Source organism: Chiroxiphia lanceolata, chromosome 17 (genome assembly GCF_009829145.1).
Source record: "Chiroxiphia lanceolata isolate bChiLan1 chromosome 17, bChiLan1.pri, whole genome shotgun sequence".
In the NCBI taxonomy this organism is placed as follows: domain Eukaryota; kingdom Metazoa; phylum Chordata; class Aves; order Passeriformes; family Pipridae; genus Chiroxiphia; species Chiroxiphia lanceolata.
The window spans coordinates 7,444,327-7,467,748 of record NC_045653.1 but is presented as its reverse complement, the minus strand read 5'-3'; the positions used below and the strand labels follow the sequence as shown (position 1 = coordinate 7,467,748).

Below are 23,422 nucleotides of genomic sequence, written 5' to 3'. Positions count from 1 at the left end.
CAGACACACTGCTGAGAATTGGTGAGACCCTGCACACACACAGACACACTGCTGGGAGCTGGTGAGACCCTGCACACACACACAGGCACCACTGAGAGCTGGTGAGACCCTGCACACACACAGACACACTGCTGGGAGCTGGTGAGACCCTGCACACACACAGACACACTGCTGAGAATTGGTGAGACCCTGCACACACACAGACACACTGCTGGGAGCTGGTGAGACCCTGCACACACACACACTGCTGAGAGCTGACAAGTCTCACTGTCTGTGTGTGCACACAGGCATAAACACATCTGTGAAAGTTAATTTAGTAGTACAAAAAGTGGTTCAATCAACTGGTTGATGAAGTAGTTTGTAACCGTAAAGAGGAGTTGTGGGGTTTGGGCTTTTTGTTTCGTTTGTTGTTTGTTGTTTTTTTTTAAAGGAGATAAATTTCAGCTGTAGGAATTTATCATCCAAATCAGAGGATTTGGGGAGCTATTGAGAGTAAAGAGAGCTTTGATGATTTGGCAAGGAATACAGCTTCTAAGGCAGCACTTTGATCTGCATTTTAAATGCTTCTTTGTAATGACAGTTTCACAATTTCTTTTCTCATTTTGAGTCAATTTTGCAGAGGTATGTTTTCAGAGAAAATAGTAACAGCACACATTATTCTTGTTGGCTTTGGAGCCAGCTAGAACTTGTAGTTCATCCCAGATCTTTTGGCTACCATGGTAAATTTATGATTGCACCAAAAAGGAAATTAGTAAAGATGTTAAATATTATCAAAGCTTTGCAAATCTTTTGAAATCTCTCTGGTGTGAAAACTAAACTTGCATTAGCATTTTTGCTGCGGTCTGTTGTACAGTGTTTATCCAGGCATCCACCTCATACTGCAGGTTCCTGATTTAGCTTTTTTTTTTTTTCCTTCTGAAGGACACGTTACTGTTTAGCACACTCATCTTTTTAGTCTTGTGCTGCACCTGGAGACCGTGGTTCTAGTGACTCAAGCTTTCTAAAGACAGCCCTACTGGGAATCTTTTTCCTTCCTTTCTATCTACAGCACATCCTCAGATAAACTCCTGTTGAAGGGAGAAGGTTGTTGTCGCCTACATATTCTTATACAAGAGAGCTTGTTGCATTAATTTATGTAGTAACGGAGAGGGGTAGGAATTGGTAATGTTTATTAAGGTTTTAATGTAAATCTTGTATAGCACCTTTCCTTCTTGTAGCCAGTTTGGGGTGGAGTCTATACTTTGCTTCAGAAATCAGAAGCCTCAAGCATGAGAACAAATAAACAAGTTTTCCCAAATTAGTTTTGAGCTGTGTGGTAGCTGTTCTGGTGCTGGTTTTGGCCTCTCCTGAGCTGTGGCTCTAAGCTGTACCAGGCTGGCAGCTCCTCTCTGCTTGTGGACCAAGTGGAGCAGGAGTGTAAAACAGGGCACACATATAATTTCCAAGGTAAATTCAGGAAGTTGGATCTTCAGTTACGTGTAAAGGGTGGTATCACTGGGAGGCATTAGACAAATAGCATTGTGTGTATGTTTAATTTACATCCTTTCCCAAACTGTCAGTGACTTTGATCACTTCAGAGATGCTACAACCAGCACACTTGTCCCTATCCAGGCTCAGGTTGGCATCAAGTCCACCTTCACTTTTAGATTTCTTTGATTTAATGCTACTTTTTCACTGCATACAGCGAAGAAGCATCACTGAGGTCGCGATCCATCAGTGTCCCTTTGTCTGTCCAACTAGTCAGACTTCCAGTCTCTCATTGCTACAGGACTAGGCTGATGCTCCCTTTAGCAGAGGGTGTATTTTTTGCTGTGTGTGGTGTATATTGGTGTGTCCTGGGCTGTGGTGTTACATAAGGATACCTTGCACAGCACTGGGAACTTGTCTCACAAGTTGTCAGTGTTGGTGGACGTCCACAGCGCTTTCAAGTGGTTCACACGTCGGTGTTTGGTTTCAGTCTCGCACATATCTTTAATAAAATGCCTCAGACTGGGTAATTTTTCACTTGCAGTGTACACATTCAAAAATGTGCAGCTAGAAAGGCGAGTGCTTTTGCACATGGCAGTTCTCTGAGCCATTTATGAGACCCTGCTGGTGGCTGTAGGGCTGAGGGATTGTGCCTGTGATGGTTTGCTGGCGTGAGGTTTGTGCACTTCAGCAGGTGCAACAGGATTTCCCACATTTGCAAACTTGGCCCAAGCAACCCAGCAAGGCAGAACTTAGCCTTGGCGAATGAAAGCTGATTAACCCCCAGGCTTGGAGCATACCAAGAATGAAAAGAGGTACTGGCACCAAAATCAATGCTACTTTTCAAAGAATATATGCAGGACATGGTTTGGGTTTTTTTTTTTTCCATCTCTTCATTCTGTCCAATATGTAAAGTAGCTGGTTTGTTACTCTAACCCCCTACAAATGATTGTCAGTAATAATTCTGTAAAACTGTGAATCAACTCTGCATGACTTTGTGCAAATAGACTGAGTAATTTCTTTGTTCTTTTCTTCTTACTTTGTAATTGGAGTCTGTAAAAGCCCAAAGGTTTGGTCTTGTGGAAAGCATGATTCATTTATTGGTGTCTGTGCCGACTAGTTATCTTTCAGTAATTCCAGAGTGCTGCTACAAGCCAAGAGTGATTCATACATGGCTAAGTGCACAAACAAATGGGGTCATGGCCATCTGCAGAAACTTTTCTAATCTATTTATGGTATCGGAGAAAGAAGTGGGTGTATTAAGGATGATGGAATAGGTGTCAATTACATTGGTGAATATAACCAGTTAAGTAACGCTAACCATTACTCAAAACCACATCTGCTCCCTGCTAAAGATCACAACAGCAGGCCCTGTTTAAATGTTAACGCAGATCTGATACAAGAGATGGATTGAGTGTCTAGCTTGCCTCCTGAGGAGCTCACCATCCTCACTGATGTGGAAGGCTCTTCTACCTTCCTTGAGATTTTTAGACTGGAACTTGCACTGTGAGTATTTGTAGTGGCAGACCTCAGTCATTTTATGCTTTACATGCAGAATTTGGCCTTTTACTTAGTTAGCTTGTATTGGTGATCAGGGGTAGCATTTGTCATTGGCACACAAGGTAGAATGGCTGTGTGATCTTAGTAGAGACAGGTGGAGGTGAGTCATTTTTCCTTCCAAATGCATCCTCTGTGGTGTAAAATCTCAGAGGGAAAACAACTAGCATCTGACAAGGTAGCCTTCCTCTGCTTCCGTCCCATTTGTAAGAATTCATTTTCTCTTTGTAACTGATAACAAATCATCCCCGGTTGCAGCTCTGTCAGAATTGCTCCGTTCAGGTTTTAGTCTTTTGCTCTGGGGGAGTCTGTTTGCTCCTGCCATGCTCAGGAGTGCAGGAGCCTCAAGGCTGGTGCTGGAGTTGACTGTGAGGAGGAGGGAGTTTGAGAACAGCAGTAGGAAATAGCAGGACAAGAAGCCTCCAGAGGCACAGGGTTAAGAACTGCTGGTGGGCTCGCTCTGGACCCCTTACTTGCCTGCTCTTCAGCCTTGCACACTGCAGCTGGGTTTGAACCTGAAATATGTGCATCCAGCAAGATTTTGAACTTGCAGAGCATGGAGCAGTCTCAGTGCTTTAGAAACATCCCACATCTGCAGGGTAGCTGTGTTACTCTGGAGACAAGCTGGAAGCACAGGTGGACCAGCACAGTGATGTTTGGAAGTGGCTGTGGCCCCATCTCCCCGAGCCCTGAGAGACCTGTACAGTCACCGCTCAGTTGTGTTTGATTTCAGAGGACTTGACTGGAACACAGAGCTCATGGACTCCAGTTTCTCTAAATTGAATTGAAGCGTCGTCGCTGGCCAAAAATATGGAAGAATTTGGCAACATGTTGTTGTTGTCCTTTTTGCTGATGTTTTGAGCACTGTGACCGGTTCTGCTGCACCCTCACTGCCCGTGCTCCCTCGGAGGGGGACGGGGCCCTGGCTGACACCCCGAGTATGCTGAGGAGGGGGAAGTGACCCAGACTTTTGCCCAAAGGACCGATGAGTCTTTCCTGATGTCTGAACAGCTTTCTTCTTCTGCCCTTGCTTTATTTAAGTCAACAGATTGTGTAAGCCACATGCTAGATTTACCTGCAGGGCAAGTGGGAAGGAAGCAGTGCCATTTGGATGAATTCCCAAAAGACATCTAACCGCTGAGCGTTAAGACTAACATTTCCAAGCCTGAGTCCTACAACAGTCCTGACTCTGGTTGTCGCCGCTTCCATCCGTGGCTTTGGCTGCCAAGGACGAGTCCCAGGGAAGCTGCCCTGCTGTGGCCGCTTGCTGGCTGTCCCCCTGTGGGTTGGGCTCTGGGCTCAGCAGGCTTGGAAATTCTCCCCCTCAGTGGTTTCTGTTTAATGTTATGATTAATGTTGTTATTTCTTACAAAAACAGAAGATCCCCCCCAAAGCAGAGCTGTGCCCTGCGCCTCCCACACCCTCCTGGGCTGTTTCCCACGGTCCTGAGGGTCCCAGCTGACTCTTGGGGCCACAGGGTGAAACACACAGCTGAGCAGCTGAGATGGCCCAAGGTTGGGCTTGTCCTTGGTGCCTGCTCCAGGCCTGAAACTGGGCTGAATTTCCTTGTGCTCTTCCCAAGTATTTGTGCAGTGAGACTTGGTTCCTCTAGAGTCAGTCAGAGGCTGCAAGGGCAGATGTCTCAGCTGCTTTTCTGGAGGAGCAAGTCCTGCTCTTTCTGTGTTGTTTTCATTATTCCCCCCATTATTCCACCTTACCAAGGGTGGTCTCTTGGCTTCAATAACTTGGAACAGCATATACAGATTAGGCTCTTTAGCACTGAGCTCTGAAAGTACCTTGGCCTGCTTAGTGATGTCTTTAGGATACTTAAGAAACAACGTGATCGATGGATACCTGCTTCATACAATTGAGAGGAAAATGATCTTAAATTGCAATTATTTCCCATATAATAAGCAGAAATTTCATTTTTATTGTTTCACTTCTATTACTGTCCTGGGACTTTGCTTTAATGGGAAGCTGTGTTTTCGAGTTCAGTGTCTCCCTCTCCAGCACGTTCAAACACACACACGAGGTGTGTAACTTAATGATACTGATCACTGGTGTGTAATGCAATCAGTGGTTTATATTTCTCTGGTGTGACTTATTGGTAGCAGTATATACACACTGCACCTTTCTCAGCTTTTGCTGGGAATGCAGGTGGTGGCTGATGTGCCAGAGATGGGCTCAGACACAAGGAGAGGCGGCAGAGGCCTCTGATGGAGGTCCCGTGTGCTCTGAGCAAGGTGCAGAACAACTACAGGGTTACAAACATGTCCTGTCCTGCTGACAGCTTTTAATCCTCATCGTTCTCATGGGTTTTCTTGATAAATACTTCTCAGCCTCCACTGATTTGCCATCCAGGCCTGAATCGTAAGGAACAATAAACGTAATGGACAGACTCGATTTAATAGATGCGCTATGAGCTTTTTATTAGTGCAGCTTTTTACAAAAAGAAAGAAAGAAAAAAAAAGATGACTGCATTTATTTAGTGGAAGTGCAGAAAGCAGCTCTCTCCAAACTGAGGGAAGCATGCCCGAGTGGGCTCAGCTCAGCTCCTGGTTGTGCAGCAAGGGAAGGATCCATCCTGCTGTGCAGCCCCTGGAGCGCTGGGTGGTCTCGAGGGAGTTAACAGTGCGTGCAGATGTTCAGGAATTTCTCTTTTGACTTGACCGTGGGGTTTTGCTGCTCTTCAGACCACAAGTGCACTCCAGTCACAGCAGGTTCATGGGTTTGGAGATGCCTTTCATCCCCTCCTGTTCTTGCTGGGTGCTCGGGAGGGGATCTCGCAGCCGTGTGTCTTCCTTGGTTGCGTTTCTTGAGATTTGCAGACCCACATTAAGCGTCTATTAAATTAAGCAAAATGGCCTTTAGAAAGCTACATTTCAAGTGGAAGAAATGCTTTATGTAACATAGGGGTATGTGAGGGGACCTAAATACAAGCTTAAATTGGCAGTTACGAAAATAGGTATAATTGGGTTTTTGCACAGTGATTTTACAGCTTCTGAGTTTAATGTCCTGATGAAATCCTGCATCCAGTCCAGGAGCAGTGCAGCCGAGGAGATGGGGGTTGAGGAGCCCAAGTAATGGGACTTGTTCTAGGAACAGCCTTGCCCTCGATTGCAAAACTGGACACACCTGTCATTTACTGAGGCTCTACTCTGTCTGAAAGGTGTCTGGAGCAGTGGTTCCCTCTTGCCTGTGTTTGCCCTTTGGTCTTTCCCCTCAGGGAGGGGCGTCAGGGCTGGGAAAGGGATGTCTCTTACTATGGTTGTAACTACTTGCAGGTGAAAAATGCAGCTGTACCCTCCTAACTGGGCACATGCCAAGAGCTGCAGCTTTGTTTTCCAGGCTGATCAATGCAGTTCATTTAAGTTGTTGGGTAATTTAGTAGCTGGAGGCACTTCTGTGGGCTTGGCGTGAGAGCGGCTGCTTCACTTCCCCCCTTGGGAAGGCTGGGAACGGTTTCCCTCTGAACCCAGGCTTCCCTGGCTGTGGCTGGGGCCAGGTGATGCTGTGGGGCTGTCACCCAGCCATTTTGGGATCAGGAGCCTGAGGAAATGGAGGAAATCTCATTTTGACCTTGCATCCTCATATTAATCCCGATAGTCTTTCCTGTTGTAATATTTAAAGCTTTTCCATTCTTCTGTCTGGAGAGACGGCGTGTTGGCTCTCTTGGGAAAGGACTGACCCATCCTCTTTAGGAAAGCTGGTCCCAAAGAAATCAAGGCACCTGCGAATCCCGTTGGCAGGAATTGGAAGAATAATTTTTTTATTTGGTATATCTTTAACCACTTAGGCCTTAGAGCTGGTTTTCTTTCTAGCTTACTTAAGGTCTTGCAAGGATGAAAAAATCTGTTGCTTTCCTAAGTGTCTTAGCCAACACATGGGAGGAAAGCCTGGCACTGAGAGACAGGGCGGAAGAAGCTGAGATAGGATTTGCTGCTTCTTTGAAACTGTCCCTTTTTAATTGTCCAAACAGCATTTCAAAGAAAATCTCTGCTCTTCTCTATCTTCTTCCAGCATTATAATTCTATATAATCATTTTTCTTTCTCTGAAAGAATAGAGCGTGATTTATTTTTTCTTGCAGAAGGAAGAAGGGATAAATTCCAGATGTTGCTGGGATACACTTTTTGCCTCTGTTTAATGTTTAGTGGCTTTCAGTAAACAGGCTGCAAGAGGTGGGGCTGATGTTTTTATTCCAGGACAAATCATCTACAACAAATCCCATCTGCCGATGGGATGGGGGGAGCATATCTTGGGTGTGACCTGGTGGGGTTGGAGATGATCCCGGCTTTCCTGCCGTGCAGAAAGGCAAGGAAGGCTGAGGCTGGTCCAAGTGTTCCTTTGGGGTCTTTGCTCTTGGTCTTTCAGGGTATTCACCCTCCCCTTCCCACCTCGGTGCCAAGCTCCAGCTTCATGGGTGAGACACTGTGCAGGGTTGGATCCCCTGCCCATGCCCTGGTGTGGGAACGGGCACTTCTGCTCTGAACTGGCACTGGGATTTTTGGGGAGCAGCTCTACTCTGAAGGGTGGGGAGGGCTGCCATGTCCTGCATGCCATCATCCCACATGGGGTGCTCAGTTTGGTGGGACTCTCCTGGCCAGCCAGGCTGTTTTGGTACCCAGAAAAGAGCATCTGTGTGCCCTGCACCAGCGTGGGGCTGGATTCAGGAGCAGCCCTTTTCCCTCCTCCCACAGCTAAGACCTGTCTTTTCAGTGCATGCCATGCTTTGCAGCCTCCTTGCAGGCTAAACCAGCAATGATTTTCCAGCATGTGTTGCACAGAGGCGTTGTGGGACCAACACGGCAGCTCCGTTCCCCGTTTCATGTTTTCACCTGTTTAGGCGAAGCACATCTCTGTTTTGTTGGCAGCCTGTTGGGTTGCACAAACAGTGTAAGACAAAACCACGAGCAGGTGTTGGTCCAGCCAGTGTAATTACTGGTTCCTTGCTGCTGCTGCTGGTAGGCAGACAGTGTGAGCCACCCTTCACATGGAGCCGTCTGGCAGGACTGCGGCTGCAGAAGGGCTCCGGGCACCGATCCACCGGGAATATGCGCCGACGGCTCAGCCACTCCCTGTATCTCTCCCCTGCTGCCGATTGCATAAAAAAAGTTATGCATATATGGAGGGAGGGAGGAGAGCCGAGAGTGGCTCTGGTCAGGTTTAAAGCACTGACTTTATGTGCCAGTTCTCATTTGCATTTAAAAAGTTGGCAAATGCAGTGGCTGAACCTAAAGGGCAGATGTGAGGATGGGAGAGGCAGGAGTGCTCTGAGAGAGGGGAGAAGCAGCATCCCAAAATCCTGCCTGGCTTCAGAGGGTTCAGCTTGTTTCTCCCACACATCCCAGACCATCACCAAACATTTTGGATGAGGCATGATGAGACAGGGTGATGTGCCTTTGTGTGCACAGAGTGTCACACCTGGGGTGTGCACAGTGCTGCGTGCTGAGCACCAGTGGGGCATTGCCTGGGCTGTGGAGTGGGGAGGGATGTTGCTTTCTACCCTTTTGAAAATTTAACCAGAGAAAAGCTGATCCTGATCCAACCAGCTGCAGACATGGGGGCTCTTTTTTTTCAACGTCTAAATTTGACTCCCACCCTTTTGGGCCTCCCAAGCCTTTTTTGGCGTCCACTTGTTCTCAGCCTTTACTTTTCCTTTTGGGACTCCCACCCCTTTTTGGCCTCCAGTCTTCCTATGGCCTTTCACTCCTTTCCAGCCTCCCACCCCTTTTCAGGCTCTGTGCAGCGAGCTGGCTGAGGAGGAGGAGGAGGTCCGAGCTTGTTGCCACACGTCGGTGTTCGGCTCGGCAGAATTCCTTTCTTCCCTTTCCCGTCAGGGTCGGTGTCGGTGCCCGTTCCAGCAGGGTGGTGGTGGTGGTGCACAAGGGCCTGGAGGCTCTCAGAGCCCATGTGCATTCAGGTGACACCACACTCTTGCACGGTCACTTTTGAACACCTGCATGTGAAGCATTGATTTGCAATGTCTGAACTCATCCCTTTGAATCAACCTGACTTCACCTCAGTGAGCCGACTCCGAGCCCACGATCCCTTGTTATTTAGCGGTAATTTGCAGCAACTCTCTGACCCTTAATCTTTTCCTGGGGTGCGAAAGTTGCTTATCTCTGTCCTCTCAGGTGCATGGAAGGTAGCTTTTTAAAGCTTTATTTGGGAGCAGTGATGTGTTGATATAACCCCTTGGACCTCCCAGCCTGCTCTGCTGCCACTGTGGGAGCGTGCGGTGTGTCTGCAGCCCTGGCGTGGTATGTCTGGCAGTGACACACTTGCTGTCTGTTGGGTTAAAGGCCACGTTTATAGGCCAGTAGGACTCCTTCAGATCAGACTGTACTAATTAGTACCAATTAACCATTATCAGTGACAGACAGTTCTTATGGGCTTCGTAAAAAAGTCCTGTTTCTTCAGTGAAGCCCCTGGGAGATGCAGAGCACTCACCCGGCCACAGTGTCACAGCTTGTCAGGCACTGGGGTTTTGCTGGGGGGGTCGGGAGGGTCCATATCCCATAACCCCTTCAGTTTTGCAGGTAGTCACACACTGCTCACTGATGGGTGAGAGAGAAGTCATGAGCTGTCTTTTATTGCAAACTTTTGGCTGCTTTGTTCTCCTCACTTGAAAATACATCTGCTGGGCATTGCGTCTGGGGTGTTGTGCAAGATTTTGCTGTGGGTCTTCCTCTTCAGCACCTCACAGCCCCCACTGGGGGATGAGGTGTCAGGAGACCCTGAGCTTTCACCCAGGCTCAGCAGCACATGAGGCTCAGCTGCCAGTGTTTGCAGAGGAGACAGAACCTGACAAATAGCCCACCAGTGCTTTGAAGTGCAGAGTGCTGCCCCGGGGCCATGGGCAGGCAGTCTGGCACTCTTGAATGTGGCAGAGGTCTCTGGGGTGGGCTGAGTGATCGCAGAAACTTCACAAACCTCTGTAAGGCTTCAGCATGCCACCAGGTGAGATGGCCATGGGTGGAGGAGAGTGGTCCTGGGGAGGTCCATGTGGGGGAGAGAGGAACAGGACCTTGTGCAGCAATGTCTGGTGTGGGAAAAGCATGTGGGGTCTAACCAGGAGTGGTGGCACCTGGCTCAGGGTGGCTTTGTTCCTCCTGGAGGTGGTAGGTTTGGGTGCAGGTGTCAGCCATGGCTGGTACGGGGGAGCTCTGCCAGGACGAGTCCCCAGGAGGGAGCTGGGGTGTGTTGCAGCCAGTCGGAGGTGGCTCCCATCACTGACGGATGCTTTCTGTTTTTCTCTCAAATGTCTCCAGGCACTGAATGTTTAGGTCGCACCTTTCCAGGTAAACTGGGTAAGTGAAGTATTTCAAGAGTTGCCAAGATCTAATTACGAAGGCTGATTGCATGATTGCAGCTGCTGTACCGTAAACACCCCGGTTACTCACTCCACGGAACGGGTGGGACGTTGCCTGGCCCCGAGAGCAGCAGGTACCTGCTGTTTGGGTGCAGAGGGGGATGCAGTGTTGTCTTCAGTGGCTGACTGTGCAAACCCGCTGTTTTTTGGCTATCTGTACCTGGCTGCACTTTGGTAATCCTGGATGGGATTTTTTTCCTTTTGCTGTTCAATGTAGAACCATCTTCAAAAGCTGAATGTCTTTTTAAGCACCAGTACTCTTCCATTTGCTGATACTCTGGCAAACTAATGAGCAGCACTACATCGAGAACAGAAACTTTCATAGTATTTTGTGAAAGTAGTGTGACAGTCTGAACCCTTTAACATCATGGGATGTGAGACTTCCCTTGAGTGTGGCTGGAGCTGCCTGTGTTCAGCAGACAAAATGAGGTGTTGGGAGCCCTGTTGAACCAGGCTGCTGGATTTGAGCTGAACCTGTTTGAAAAACAGCTTTTGCTGTTTTAAAAGACATTGTTATAACATCTGTGTATCTCTCTCTCAGTTTAGAATCGAGTTTATGACAGTACCCCAAAAGTAAAGTGTCTTTGCTCAAATGTGGAGTCCCAAGCCTGCTGGAAAAGGACCAGCAAAATAAAGTGTTAACAAGTGGTGAAGAAATGATTTTAATAAATGGCTAATCAATTGCTATAGAGCCTGGGAAGTCAATAGAGCTTATGACCTTGGCTTATAACCACGCTCAGATCTTTAACGGGCTTATAATGCCTACAGATCATTCATTAGGCTTTTATCAAGCATCAATTAGTAGAAGTCATAATCTAAAATAAGACAAAAAAAGAATTATTTCAGTTGCATTATTTCTAGCCTGATGGCAGAATTTGGTTCCACAGCAGAATAGTCCTTATTTGTGCAAAAAAGCTGTGAGACACCACCGGTCCCCCAGCAGCATTATCTTGGTGCAGACATCAGGCAGGGGAACTGCAGGAGCCAGAGGCTGGATCAGCCCCAGTGCTGGGACACTCACACCAGTCTGTAGAGAAACTGTCCTGCAGCAGGCAATGGTTTATTTGTATTTATTTTATATTAATGCCTTAAGATTGCAGCAGGTAAGCCAAACAGAGGGAGCCCCGGTGTCGCTCACGGTGCTCTGAGCAGCTGCTCGGGGCGTTTTTCACTCCAGCAAAAGGTGTTTGCTGTCACTTGACTGTTGTAAAACTCGCACCCGTTCTCTTGTCCTGTGATTTGGGAAGGCATGTGAGCGGGGTTGTGTTCTGGCTGTGCTGCTCTTCCTGCTTTCCCTGGTCTTCCCTGTCCCATTTTGTGTGTGTGTGTTTGTGCCTCGGGGAGGGAGGCAGAGATGCAAGTGAAAACATGCGGTTTTCTTAGAATATAAATAACAGAAAATTAAGCATAATTTTTGTTTGTTGTAGAGTCGTTCCCTGCAGTCTCCAGTTGTTTGCTCCTTTGCCGTGCTCATGTACTCTTTGGGTTTTTTCATCTTACCAGATGGATGCTATTTGGAGTGTGCTGTAGGACACTTTAGGGATCTTGCTGCGGGGTTAATTGTGCGCCCAGCGAAGAGCTGTGCTTGCAGACATCAGTGCATGCCCGGGCTTCTGAAAGACCCGGCTGCCAGACGGGGCTGCCTCTATCAGACGGCTTTTTGCCTCGCCTTTGTTGTCTGGGTCCTTGTCTGCAGCTCCAGCCTGGGCCAGCGTTCCCAGACATCGCCACCTCCACCATCCGCTTCCTCCCGGAGCGCCCTGGTGCTGCCTGCGGAGCCGGGACCCCCGGGCAGAGATGCCCGTGCCCATCCCTGGGGTAAAGCCCTGCACATGGCAGGGCAAAACACCAACCCTGGGCAGGGAGCACTGCCTCAGACCGACTCAAAAGGGAGGTTTAGCTTTCTTTGGGTTTTTTTCTTGGGTGTTTTAAATATTCCACCATCTCCCTGGTAACTCCGGGGTGTCTCTGGTGTGGATGTCAGACTCTTGGATTTCTGCAAATGACTTGTGCATCCTTCTCTTTCCTGCTGAGAGGGATCAGTGTGGCTGAGCATGGTGAGGCACTGCCATTCTCCCCTTGCACATGGAGCAAAAAGGGGTGCTGCAGTTTCTGCTGGGTTTTGTGTCGGCTGTCCTGCTTCTCACAAAGAGTGGCTGGGAATGGATGTGGAGAGGGAAGAGGGAATACTCTCAGCAAGGGCCGAAATGGCTATTCATCTGATTTAGGAGGAGATGCCGTCCTTGAACTCTGTAAAATCAAAGGGCAGGGTGGAGGGTTTGCACAAAACAAAATTCACATAGCTAAACATGTAACTACATGAAAGTACGTGATTTCTTAGAGGTTTGGGTGAATTCTGTCTGAGAGAAGCTGGGTCATGCTCTGCATTCACTGCAGTGCTCCCCTGTGAAAATGACATTACGCACCGTTCTTTATTTTATTGTTGTGGGTTTAGGCATTTTGTTATATTAGTCTTAAATGGGTTTGTTTCCATAGCTGCATACTGCTGATAAAATCCCAGTGTAGGATCTCTCAGTCTCCCTGTGCATGTGTACCAAAATAAATCAGAGGCAGTTGTCAGAAGAAGAGCTGCTGCCATGGCAGGTGCCAAGCTGTGAGGAGGTTGGGGCTGGACCCTGCCGAGACTGCAGGTGTGTGACATCCCATCCTGGTGCCACCACACAGTGTCCTGCCACAGCTTTCAGCTCCGTGGGCAGCACTGGTGCCTTGGTGGTCCCAGGGACCTGGAGCACCTGAGGAAGGAGCTGCTGCAGGAGAGGTGATGTTTTGGAAATGGGGTAGGAAGCGATGGAGGCGGGGGGAGCAGAAACTCCCTGGCCCTCACCTTTTTTTCAGGTAGAAAGGTATGGTCATAGTAGGGTATGCAGTTGAGGATTGGCATCAGGTGGCTGCCAGGATAACAAAACTCCTCTCCTGCTCTGAATTCACTGTATTCACCATCAGCTGTTAATATTTCACCTCTAATCAGAAGGGGGTGGGTTTTTCATGGCTATTAAAACTATCTCAGAGGCTGGGGCTGGTTTTGCTCAGCTTCACGCTGTAACTCCAAAGGTCTAGATTGGGCCAGTGAGCACTGCTGATGCCCAGGGTGGTACCACACCAGTGCCACCATGGGTCACAGTGTGTCCTGTGCAGACAGGACCTGTCTGTACAGCCAGGTTGGAGCACATCTTCTGGCAGGAAACCCAGTTTCTGAGAGGTACTTATCTTTCCTTCAGGAAGAGTGAAACTAATGGTTTTTGTTTTCCCCAGAGTTCTGACCTGCAGGTTGGCAGGTTTTGCTGCAGGTCCAGCCCCACTGTGTGCTAGGTGTGCTCAGGGCAAGGTGATGCTCCTGGTCCCTGCAGTGGCATGGTCAGGGCATGGCCAAGGGCATGGCCAGGGCGTGGGAGCACCTGAGTCCTTGCCCTGGGGGCAGCTGGCCGGGAGTGCTTCCCCTCACTGCTCTGCCAGGGGTGTCCTTAACCACCCCCCCGGATGCTCTCTCTCCTTTAATGCATCTTTTTAAGTACTGGGTAATAGTGTTTTCTCTCTGGCAGAGATGAACTGAGGGCTTTTAATAGGTCTTTTGTTTTCTCTCCGTGCAGTTCCCCGGCAGTAACCTGCCATTCGCTCCAGCATTTATTTAGGGTATTTATATTTTTATATGTGAGGACCTCAACGCTGGGGTTTGTCCAGGGTCACACAAGAAATATGTGGGAGAGCTGGGGCTCGACTTCAGCTTTTCTGAATGTTGAGCTGATCTCTGGGCTTGGCAGAGTGGGAATGTCTTGGTTTGTCCCGTTTTAACTAAGCCAGACAGGGAGGGAAGAAAATAAAGGCTCTGTGGAGGGAAGCATATTTTTTTTGCTCTCCCCTGTTGGCAGTCTGCACGGAGCTAGAATTGCACGATCAGTGTGTTCAGGAGCGTGAGGACTGTATGTGTGAAATACACGGAGGCAAAGGGAAACCCGGGGCTGGTCAGGCTGGAAATCGGACGGGCTCCTTCATTTCCACTGATTCCAGCTGCGCTGGGGACTGGGAGCTGCCCTGAAAACTCAGCCCTGCGCTGGGGAGGAGGGGTGGGCTGTGTGTGCCCCCCCTCCCCGGGCGGGCGGTGGGTTTTTGGGGCGATGCTGTCGGTGGCTGCAGCTGGGACCGCCTCGTGCTCCTGCCCCGCAGCGCTGTGTGCCTGCCTTGTCTGAGGCAGCCCCAGCACAATGCTCGCCTTCACTCCCCGTCAGACTGGAGGTCTAGACGGTCTCCCTGCCTTTTGTTATCAGGGTCACAGGTTAGGGAGCGTTCCCAGCTCCTTTTCCCTCCGCTGGCCAGGAATCCTTCCCAGAACCGAGTGCTCTGCAGAGGGGACCCCTCCGGAGGGAGTCACCCCACTACCCAAATGCACTTAGACTGAAAATTATTGTGGCAGCTCCCAAAAAGAAATGTGCTTCTGAAATGCAGTCGGGATCACCCCCACTCCAGTTCTTGCCGGCACAGATGCTCAGCTGACACCAGCTAAATAGAAACCTTTTAGCCCTTGCCAGTAAGTCTGGAGCAAACTGCCAAAAAGCATCGAGGACCAAGATAAAAAACGAAGTCAGGCCTGAGCAAAGTACTTGCAAAGGAAAGATGGAACTGATGTGCTCTGTCTCTTGATTTTTAGCACATGAGATGCTTCAGTCTCGGGGTTTTGTTAAAATACAATGGTGGCATTTTAAAGGTTTTCAGCAGATACAAAGCAAGTAAGTCCCCTAGCAACAAAGGGAAGTTTTTTTTGCTTAATGCAGACTGTTTTTAACATGTAGCATTTGGGATTTTTTTTCTCCCTCCTTAAATCAAGGATAGGTTTGGCTGAAGGAGAAGTTTTTAGTGGCTTTTAGACGTATTTAGAGATGATTCTTGAACGCTTCATGTGCATCTGCTTGTTGCCCTTGCCCCTGCCCCAGCCCACCCTGGCAGGCTGAGCTCTTCTGCAGCATCAGCCTTCCCCTGGCCAGGAGGTGCCTCTGTGCTGCAGCCCCTTGCTTGGGGTGGGAGGCAAAGAGGAGGGAACAGTTCGGTTAAAAGTTGGGAGCAACTTTTTTCTTCCTGGCAAGAAGACATAACCAAAAAAAATTGGCAGGTTCATGCTTTTTATTATTGAATTAAAATCTGTTAAATAATATCAGAGAGCCAAAACCTGGAATTGCTATTAGGCACTGCTCCTGGTGAAGTGAAACACTTCTGGATCTGGCTCACTTCTGCATTTCGTGTGTGTGTGCGCGTGTATCATGTGTGAAGAATGAGTCTATGAAGCTCAAATAGAGGGTTTTAAATAGAAATATCGCTGGCAGCTCTTTCTCCCTGAATCCAAGGCTATTATGTGTCTGGCTCTGGCCAACATGAATTGCAGAGGAAGTTCATGTGAACTCCATGGCTGATTTGGCAGCTGCACAGCCGTGCCGGGTGCGAAGCCCGGGCGCTGTTGAGCAGCAGCGATGACATTTTTTGGTGTCTGGTGATTTACCTCTTTGCAGAGGGTGAGGGGCGACCAAGGGAGCCTGTTTCCCACCCCAGTCCTGGCACTTGCAGTGCTGGTGCAGGAATGGGCATGTTGGGTGGTGGTGGCCCAACTTCTTCCCCAAAGCTTTATCCGTGATCCCAGGTGCTCCCGCTCTTGGGTGAATGTCACCGGCTTGCACTGCCTGGGGCACATGGGCCATCCTGGGGCACATGGGCCATCCTGCTCACAGTGGTGGAGACCCTGCAGCCCCCAAACCTGCCCCTCTTCTCCTGTGGAAATCCTCCTGCAGCACTGGGAGCATAGTGCACCTGTGTGCACCACGGCAGCGGGAACAATTTGGGGTTAATTCCTCTGTGAACCCGCAATGCACCAAATGATGCTGCTTGTATGGGGCGTGGGGGGAAATAATGTTAAATTAAACTCTCCATAAGGGAAGAAAAGCATCCAGCCCCATTCTTTACTGCTCATTTTAGTAATTTCTTCCAGATAACCTACACATCTGTGTCAGTGCAATTAAAGCAGAAATTCTGTCTAATGAACAGTTGTAGCCCTTGGGCTATTGCGGAATGAACAATGAAGTTGGAAACAGTCTTATTAAAATAATAATTAAGAAACAAGAGTTGGGAGACAGAGGGAGGTGCAGACGAGGTGGTAGTGGGATGCTATAGGGTGAGGAGCAGAGAAGAACTGAGTTCATCCCCGTTTTGAACTTCCAGGGGTGACTCCCACCATGGGCTCCCCCCAGTAGAAGGGACTGGATGGTGCAGTTGGACCCAGGGCTGGGCACAGCCTGGTCCCCTTCCCTTGCCAGGGGCACGTGGTCATGCCATGGTACAACAAAACAGTCTCTAAAGCCAGTCTTGCACTTGGGTAAAAGTGTTACCCCGGGGGTGCTGTTGGCCTGTGGGACTGGCTTTGTCGTGAGCAGCGTTAGCCATCCTGTTCAGCAGATCAGCTATTTTGTCTATATATTTTATTTTGAGTTTTTTGGTTCTTCAACAGCTGATAAAGCTCAGAGAGGGAGGAGAATGTTTTTTGTGTTAGACAGGATTATATCTTGTTTTGCCTTTTCCAGAAAATGGTCCTTTCTCAGTAAAAAAACAACTCTGTGCACACCCGCATAGTTTGCTTTAAGCTTCCTTTTTTTCTCTTGCTTTCCTGAGGACAGGGACTAACCAGGCTGAACTGTGTCAGTGATGGGGACTGGTCAGTTTTTCTCATGTGATGTAGATTGTTCTTTTGTTTTTAAATAACATTGAAAAGAAATTTTTTGTTTTTATTTAACCCTTGGGATTATGATAGTGTCTCTCCACGAGTTATCATTTTATGCCAGTAAAACAGTTAAAACTTGGAGCTGGCTTTTTCAAACTTAATACACTCCTATTTAGAAATGCATGTGCTGCAGAAAGCTACTGACATCTCAGATTAATAAAATAAATAAATAAATAAAGCAAATGCCATAAAAAAAGAAACCAGACAAATCCCACTGGAATGATACATTGGAATGATTTTAGTGGGATTTATATCTATGAGCTGTGGGGTTTTTGTGGTTTTTTTCTTTTGAAATGGTTGTGAACCAGAGTGATTACTTATCATTTTCATTTTAACTCCATCTGACAAATCGTTTTAGATGGAGAAAGCAATACTGCATCTTTAAATGGCTACTCTGTCAGCGCATCTTGCAGGGCTTTAAATGCCCTTTGTTATCGCAGTCTAGACAGGACGCAGGCGGAATATTTGATATGTTATAAGGCAAAGATGTGACAAGGTTGAATTAATTTACCGGCTTATTTAAAACTGAATTTCAAAACATTTTTCCTTACAAACTTGTCTTTTTTTTCTCCCTATCCTATATTTTTTTTTTTTTCGAAGTTAGTACAGTATGTTTCAACTGTTTAGACTGGGAGAGGAGACATTGGCTTACTGCAGCCTGCAGTACTTTAATTGCCCTTTTTATGACTGTCTAGACATCATGCAGATGCATGTTTGTGGTGAGAAGACATTTCCCCCTCTGGTTATACGATAGTCTGAAACCTTTACATTCCCTATCTCCTTACCCCCTCTGCCTCGGAATGCGCTTTGCTCCCTCCATCCCTGAAAATCACTTTTTCCCCTCTTGTTTTATTTTTTGAAGGACAGTTTAGCCCCCGTTTTCCTGCTCTTTCTGGCGTGCTGGTTTGCAGATGCTGGTGCTTTAGGGGGGATGAAGGTGTGAGGAGGGGGTTACTCCCGGGTCACACTGCAGCGGGCACAGCTGGGGGTGTCTCCGCACCCCCGTATCCCGGTGTGGGTGCGGGTCCCCGGCCGCGGGCGCTCCGCCGGTGTAAGAATGAACATTTCAGCGAGGTTTGAATGGGTGCGGGAGTTTTAGTTATGCAAATCGATGCATTAATTAACCCCGTTGCTATAGCTACTGCTTTATTGTTAAATTCAGTGAAAAGGGGACAGGCTGTGTCCATGGATAATCCTCCCCTCGGTGCTCTGCCCCCATCCCGCCCTCTCGAGCACCCCGCGCCCGGCGCGGGGCAGCTGCCGCCCGCATCCCGTATCCCGAATCCTGCATCCCCCGGGCAGGTGCCGGGGAGCGCCGGGCCGGGAGCGGCCGGGATGGGCCAACCGGGGCTCCGCCGCCTCCCCCCGAGCCCATTGTGGGGGCTGACCCGGGGTCGGCTCCCCGCAGCCCCCCCGTGTGTCTGGGGCTGCGCCGGGACGGGACGGGGGAGCGGGACAATGGGGCGGCAGGAGGGACACAGATGGGCCGGGATGGAGATGGGGAGGAGAGCCCGAAATGGAGATGGGGATGCTCGGGGAGGGCAGGGGAGCCCGGGATGGGGATACTCGGGGAGGGCAGGGGAGCCCAGCCGTGTTCTTGGCCCCACACCCTGCATGTTATGGGGCTTCTCTTTGTATGCGCCCTAAAACCTGGGCACGCAACCCCCCCACAACGAAACAGACTTCCCAGCAGATCTGCTGTGGGAGTTAAAACCTTTCTCAGGCTGTTGCTGCAGCTGAGGTGGAAGTAAATTTATTACCTTTAATTTTGTCAGATTTGGGGCGGTTGTACTCACCTCCCCCATTCACTCTGGTGTATGTGTATATATATATATAAATATAATTTTTTTTCACATCTCTGTGAGAGTGTGCACATGCATTCGCTCCCATCTGGTGGTGGAGACCAGTTCAGACCAGTTCAAGAGCTGAACTTGAATCCCGAGGTGACCAGATGCAGTGTGCGTGTCTGGGCATTTGCATGCATTTTGCATATTTTTTTCTTTTTCCTGCAATGCATAATTATGTCTGTAACTTAAGATTGTCCTTGTTCCATGGGAGTAACTTACCTTGCCAAAGGTCACTCCTTTGGTAAGCAAAAGCTGCAGAGTGATGCAGATGATAACGGCGCTTAGGAAGCGGCAGAGGAGGGAGCGTTTCCCGCTGCTCGGCCCTGGACCGCGCTGAGGAAATCCGGTCGCCGTTCCAGCCCTGTCATGACCTGTGTGGCTTTGGCCAACTTGCTCAATCTGGGTTTCGACACCCGTCTGCGAGCCGGGGCAGCCCCTGTGGCACTGCTGCCCGAGGGTGCGTGTCCTGGAGCCCCCAGGGGAGCTGCAGCCTCGGGGCGGGGGCACAACGGGGTCCCCGGCACTGCTCCCAAAGGCTGACGGGCTCCTCGCTCCAAGCGAGGTGATGAGGGGGAGCCATTCACACAGGAGAAATGCTGTAGGAGCAGAGGTTCCCTGGCTGCAGCTCGTGGTGCTTTGTGGCTTCTCTGTGCCTCCACCACGTCCCTGAGCCGGGTGTTGGTGAGAGTCGATGATGTCGTGTTTGTGGCACTGCTGCTGTCCCTGTGTCCCTCTTGGGGTGCCCCTGCTCGAGTTCTCACAGGACTTGCTGAGCACCGTGATGGGGGTTGGGTGCTGGCACTGGGGCACCTGACACACAGTGGGGTCCAACAGGGCCGTGGCTGAGTATGTTGGGAATTGACCAACAAGTGGTTTTCCCAAGAATAAGTGGAAATGGAAACTTTCTAGGGGACAGCCAGAGTGGAGGGAAGTGGAAAGAGAGGACATCAGGGAGAGAGACCTGGTAAAACCCAGTACATACAGCATTTGTTCAGCTGGGAGAGGCTGTGGTCCCTGCTGATGGCAGCCGTAAACCCCCATCTCCACAGGCTGTTGCACTGTGAGTGTCCCACGTGGAGCAGGACAGCCTGTGCCATCTCACTTCTTTGCAGGCGAGGGGGATGCTTTGCTTTGCCTTTCCGTGCAGTGCACCGGGTCCTCATGACCTCCTGAATTAAAGTTGCCTTGTTTTGGTGGGCCTGGTGAGAAGTGAATCCCATGTTCCCTGGTGTCTCTGCAGCAGCAGCAGGAGGAGGGAGCAGGCTCCAGCACTGTGGGATGTGGTGCAGGTGGCTGTGGCTGGCTGAGGCTGCAGGTGCCCTGTCGGTGCGAGGCAGCTCCGATGCAGTGGGAGACAGGGCTGAAAGGAAGCTGGAATCGGAAACCCCATCCCTAATTGCCGTTAGCTTTCTGGAGAGGTGGCAAAGCCCTCCCTGGATGGAACACTTGCTCTCCTTGCAGCGTCCGCGTCTGGCAATTTGTCTGTCGAAACAGATGTGGGCAGCGACAAACATCTATTTCTATAACTAGAAACAAATTTGGTAATTGCCTCTTTCAACAGGACTTGCTCAAGCAGGAAATGAAATTCCTAAATGGCAGTTAGCAAAAGTATTTATAGCTAAGTTCATAAATGAGATGTGCTTTCCTTTGTCATGAGTTTCTGCTGGGTGGAAGGAAAAAAAACCCCTACAGTAGCAAGCCACATATTGATCAGGAGTGTTTCCAGCGTATACGAAAATACTTATTTATTCATGTGTTTATTTTTACTGGCTGTTAGAAATACCCCTGACAAACAAAACCTGTCTGATCTTTTAGGGTCAGCTGGTAGGGTTTGATCCAGATATTGTTTATTTTCAGTCATTATTTGGTAGAATTTTTTTCCTGGTTCAGGCTGTTTATGGTTGCAAACGGTAAACTCTTGTTCCTGTGTCCCTCTCTGGGTGCTTATGTTCAAGGGGGGAAGGTGATGCTCTGTCCTCACCCCTGCCCAGACATCTTCCAGGCCTGATGCCATTGTGCTGCCCCTGGGGCATCAGGAGATACTCTGGATATTCTCAGCTTGGTGGGGGCCATGAGCCTTGCTTCACGTTTTCTAGTGAGCAAGCAGATTTACCTGTCTTTTAAGTGCAAAATCAAAATGACTTTATTCTTTTAATCCAGTTTAGCTGTTCTCACCCTTGTGAGTAACTTCAAAAGCAATGTACTCCTTCCAGCCATCTCGGCAGGCTGGGATCAGGCTCACTGTGCATGAAATACCTTGTCTCAAAACCCTGGACAAGGGGAGGGTGAGAGAAATAGGCACAAAAAGGGAGAGAAGAGGTTGGCGTATGCAAGATTTTAGAGTCTGGGTGTCCCAAAGAACCTTGTTAGTTCTCATTGCTCCGAGGGAGCTGTTTCATGTCTTCAGGAGTTTCTCTAAACACGTCTCCATTTGACAGGTCTCTGCTCGGAGCCGGGAAGTGTCCCAGCTGACAGAGCTGCTGACCCAGCTCTCTCATTTGCCATTTCCACGTAAAAGCTGAGTTCCACCGTGCTGATCCTGCCTTTCTGGCCCTTGAATGCATGTCCTGCTCCCTGCCCTGCCACTAAGCCATACAAGCTCAGGAAGGTCACCTTTTGAGAACAGGCCCAGACTGTTACTGTGTTTTAAGAACTAAAAAATTTTCTGAAGCTCGACCAGTCTGATGTTTCTGTGGCTATTAAGCATGAGATGGGGCCGTTTCCTCTAAAACAAACAAAATTGGGGGTGAGGGTGCAGGATGAGGCCATCATTTGTCACTGACTCAGAGGATGTGATGCTTGATTACCCAAGGTGACAGATGAAGAAAAAGAACTATATTAAACACACTTATAGCCCAAGAATTGGCACTATGAACAGGACTTCTTGGGGTCCCATCAGCTGTTTGCCAGCAATATTTTTTCTGAACTGGCTCCTTTTTTGAGACCCACTTGCTCCCTGCTCTCCTTCCCCACTCTCAGCCTGCCATCACTGGCTCACACTGTGTCATTTCTGCTCGTTACCTCAGAACTGGCCGTGCTGAATCTGGACATGCAGTTTAGCTGTTAACTGTACTGATGATGCATGGAGCAGGCCCAAATCCAACGGGCTCTTCCCAGCTGTCCTGCCTGTTGTCACGGGACTGATCCTGGTCTCTTTGATGCCTCAGTGTTGCTGCAGCTTCAGGGTGCTGCTGGTTGGAGCCAACCTCAATATCGAGATCATATTCTGTACTTACTCCAGTACTTCCCGTGCTCCCTTGTAAACAAATACAGTTGCTGACAGTCTGATGGGCCCTTCGTATCTGGTTTTATGGAGGTATTAGAAGATAAATGCAGCAGATGCTAATACAAAAATAGTGCAGTAATGACTTCTCCTGGTCTGATTGTTTCTAAGATGACCTAACAGACGAGTGGGGAGGGTGAGTAATCTGCCATCTGAAGTTCTTTGTTCTTTCATCTCTTCTTCCCTGTCCTAAGAGGGAGAACACTGGTCTCTTTAACGAGTGGAGCTCAGCATCTGGTGGATGAAATGGACTGTGAACCAGGAGCAGCATTTGGTGCTGCACCCTCTCTGTCAGCCTTTGGATTCCAGCTGTTGCCTGGAGCTGTTTTGGTTCTTGCTTAAATTAGAGCAGTTCAAATGTAATATTTAGCATAATGGGCATGTCCCTTTTCCAAGCAGGACTGGGAAGGATGTGCCAGGGCAGAGCTGCTTGCACTGGGCAGTGTGGCTGCTGTGCCAAGGTATTTTCCCCCATGCTGTATGAGCAGGGAAGAGTGAGGGGTCCCACACTGACCCTGCTGCCACTCCAGTGGGATGCTGCAGAGTCTGAGTCCCTGCAACCACTCACTGAGGAGCTGGGAGTTTATTCCCTACTGAAACCATAGCTCAGAAGGGTGACTAAATTCAGATGGCTCTTTTCAAATTCACATTCTTTAGCTTTGCATAGAAAAAATGAAATCCACTCTTTGACTACACTGCTTAAACCCACATCCTTTCACAGAGGCTTTGATGAGCATCTGGCATAACAACTGCACCTCTGCTGGACTCAGTTCTGCTGAGTTTAACCCTCAGGTCCTTCCAGGGAGCCACATGCTGCTCCAAAGTGTGCCCACATTTTGCTTTAACATCTATCCCCTGCTCTCCACAAGTATGCTTGCAGCTGGCAGGCAAAAAATCTTGGGGCAGGCAGGGCTCTAAACTGAGCACAAGGACTGGACAGACCTCAGGCCAGCTCTGTGGAGCTCACTTTGGTCCAGACCTGCTGCAGACTGGTTAAGTAACATCAGCACTGGCCTTTCTGGTTCTCTGCTTGCAAAAGTCAGCGTGTTGGTGTGTGTAAGGCAAAGTGGTACAGGGTGTCCTCAGCTTTCATTCTCCAGCAGTGATTAGGACTTGTTTT

At 49.1% G+C, this 23,422-nt stretch overlaps 1 protein-coding gene across 3 annotated transcripts in view; it reads left to right on the top strand.

The window, feature by feature from the left end:
- PMEPA1 (prostate transmembrane protein, androgen induced 1) overlaps positions 1-23,422 on the top strand; it is a 49,488-nt gene that overhangs the window by 6,110 nt on the left and 19,956 nt on the right. For 2 of the 3 annotated variants that reach the window (XM_032705084.1, XM_032705083.1), the window contains exon 2: positions 10,297-10,335. The exons of the other annotated variant lie outside the window; for it this stretch is intronic. In XM_032705084.1, the coding sequence (XP_032560975.1) occupies positions 10,297-10,335 (39 nt within the window). The remainder of the gene's footprint in view (positions 1-10,296; positions 10,336-23,422) is intronic. 3 annotated transcript variants of the gene reach the window in all.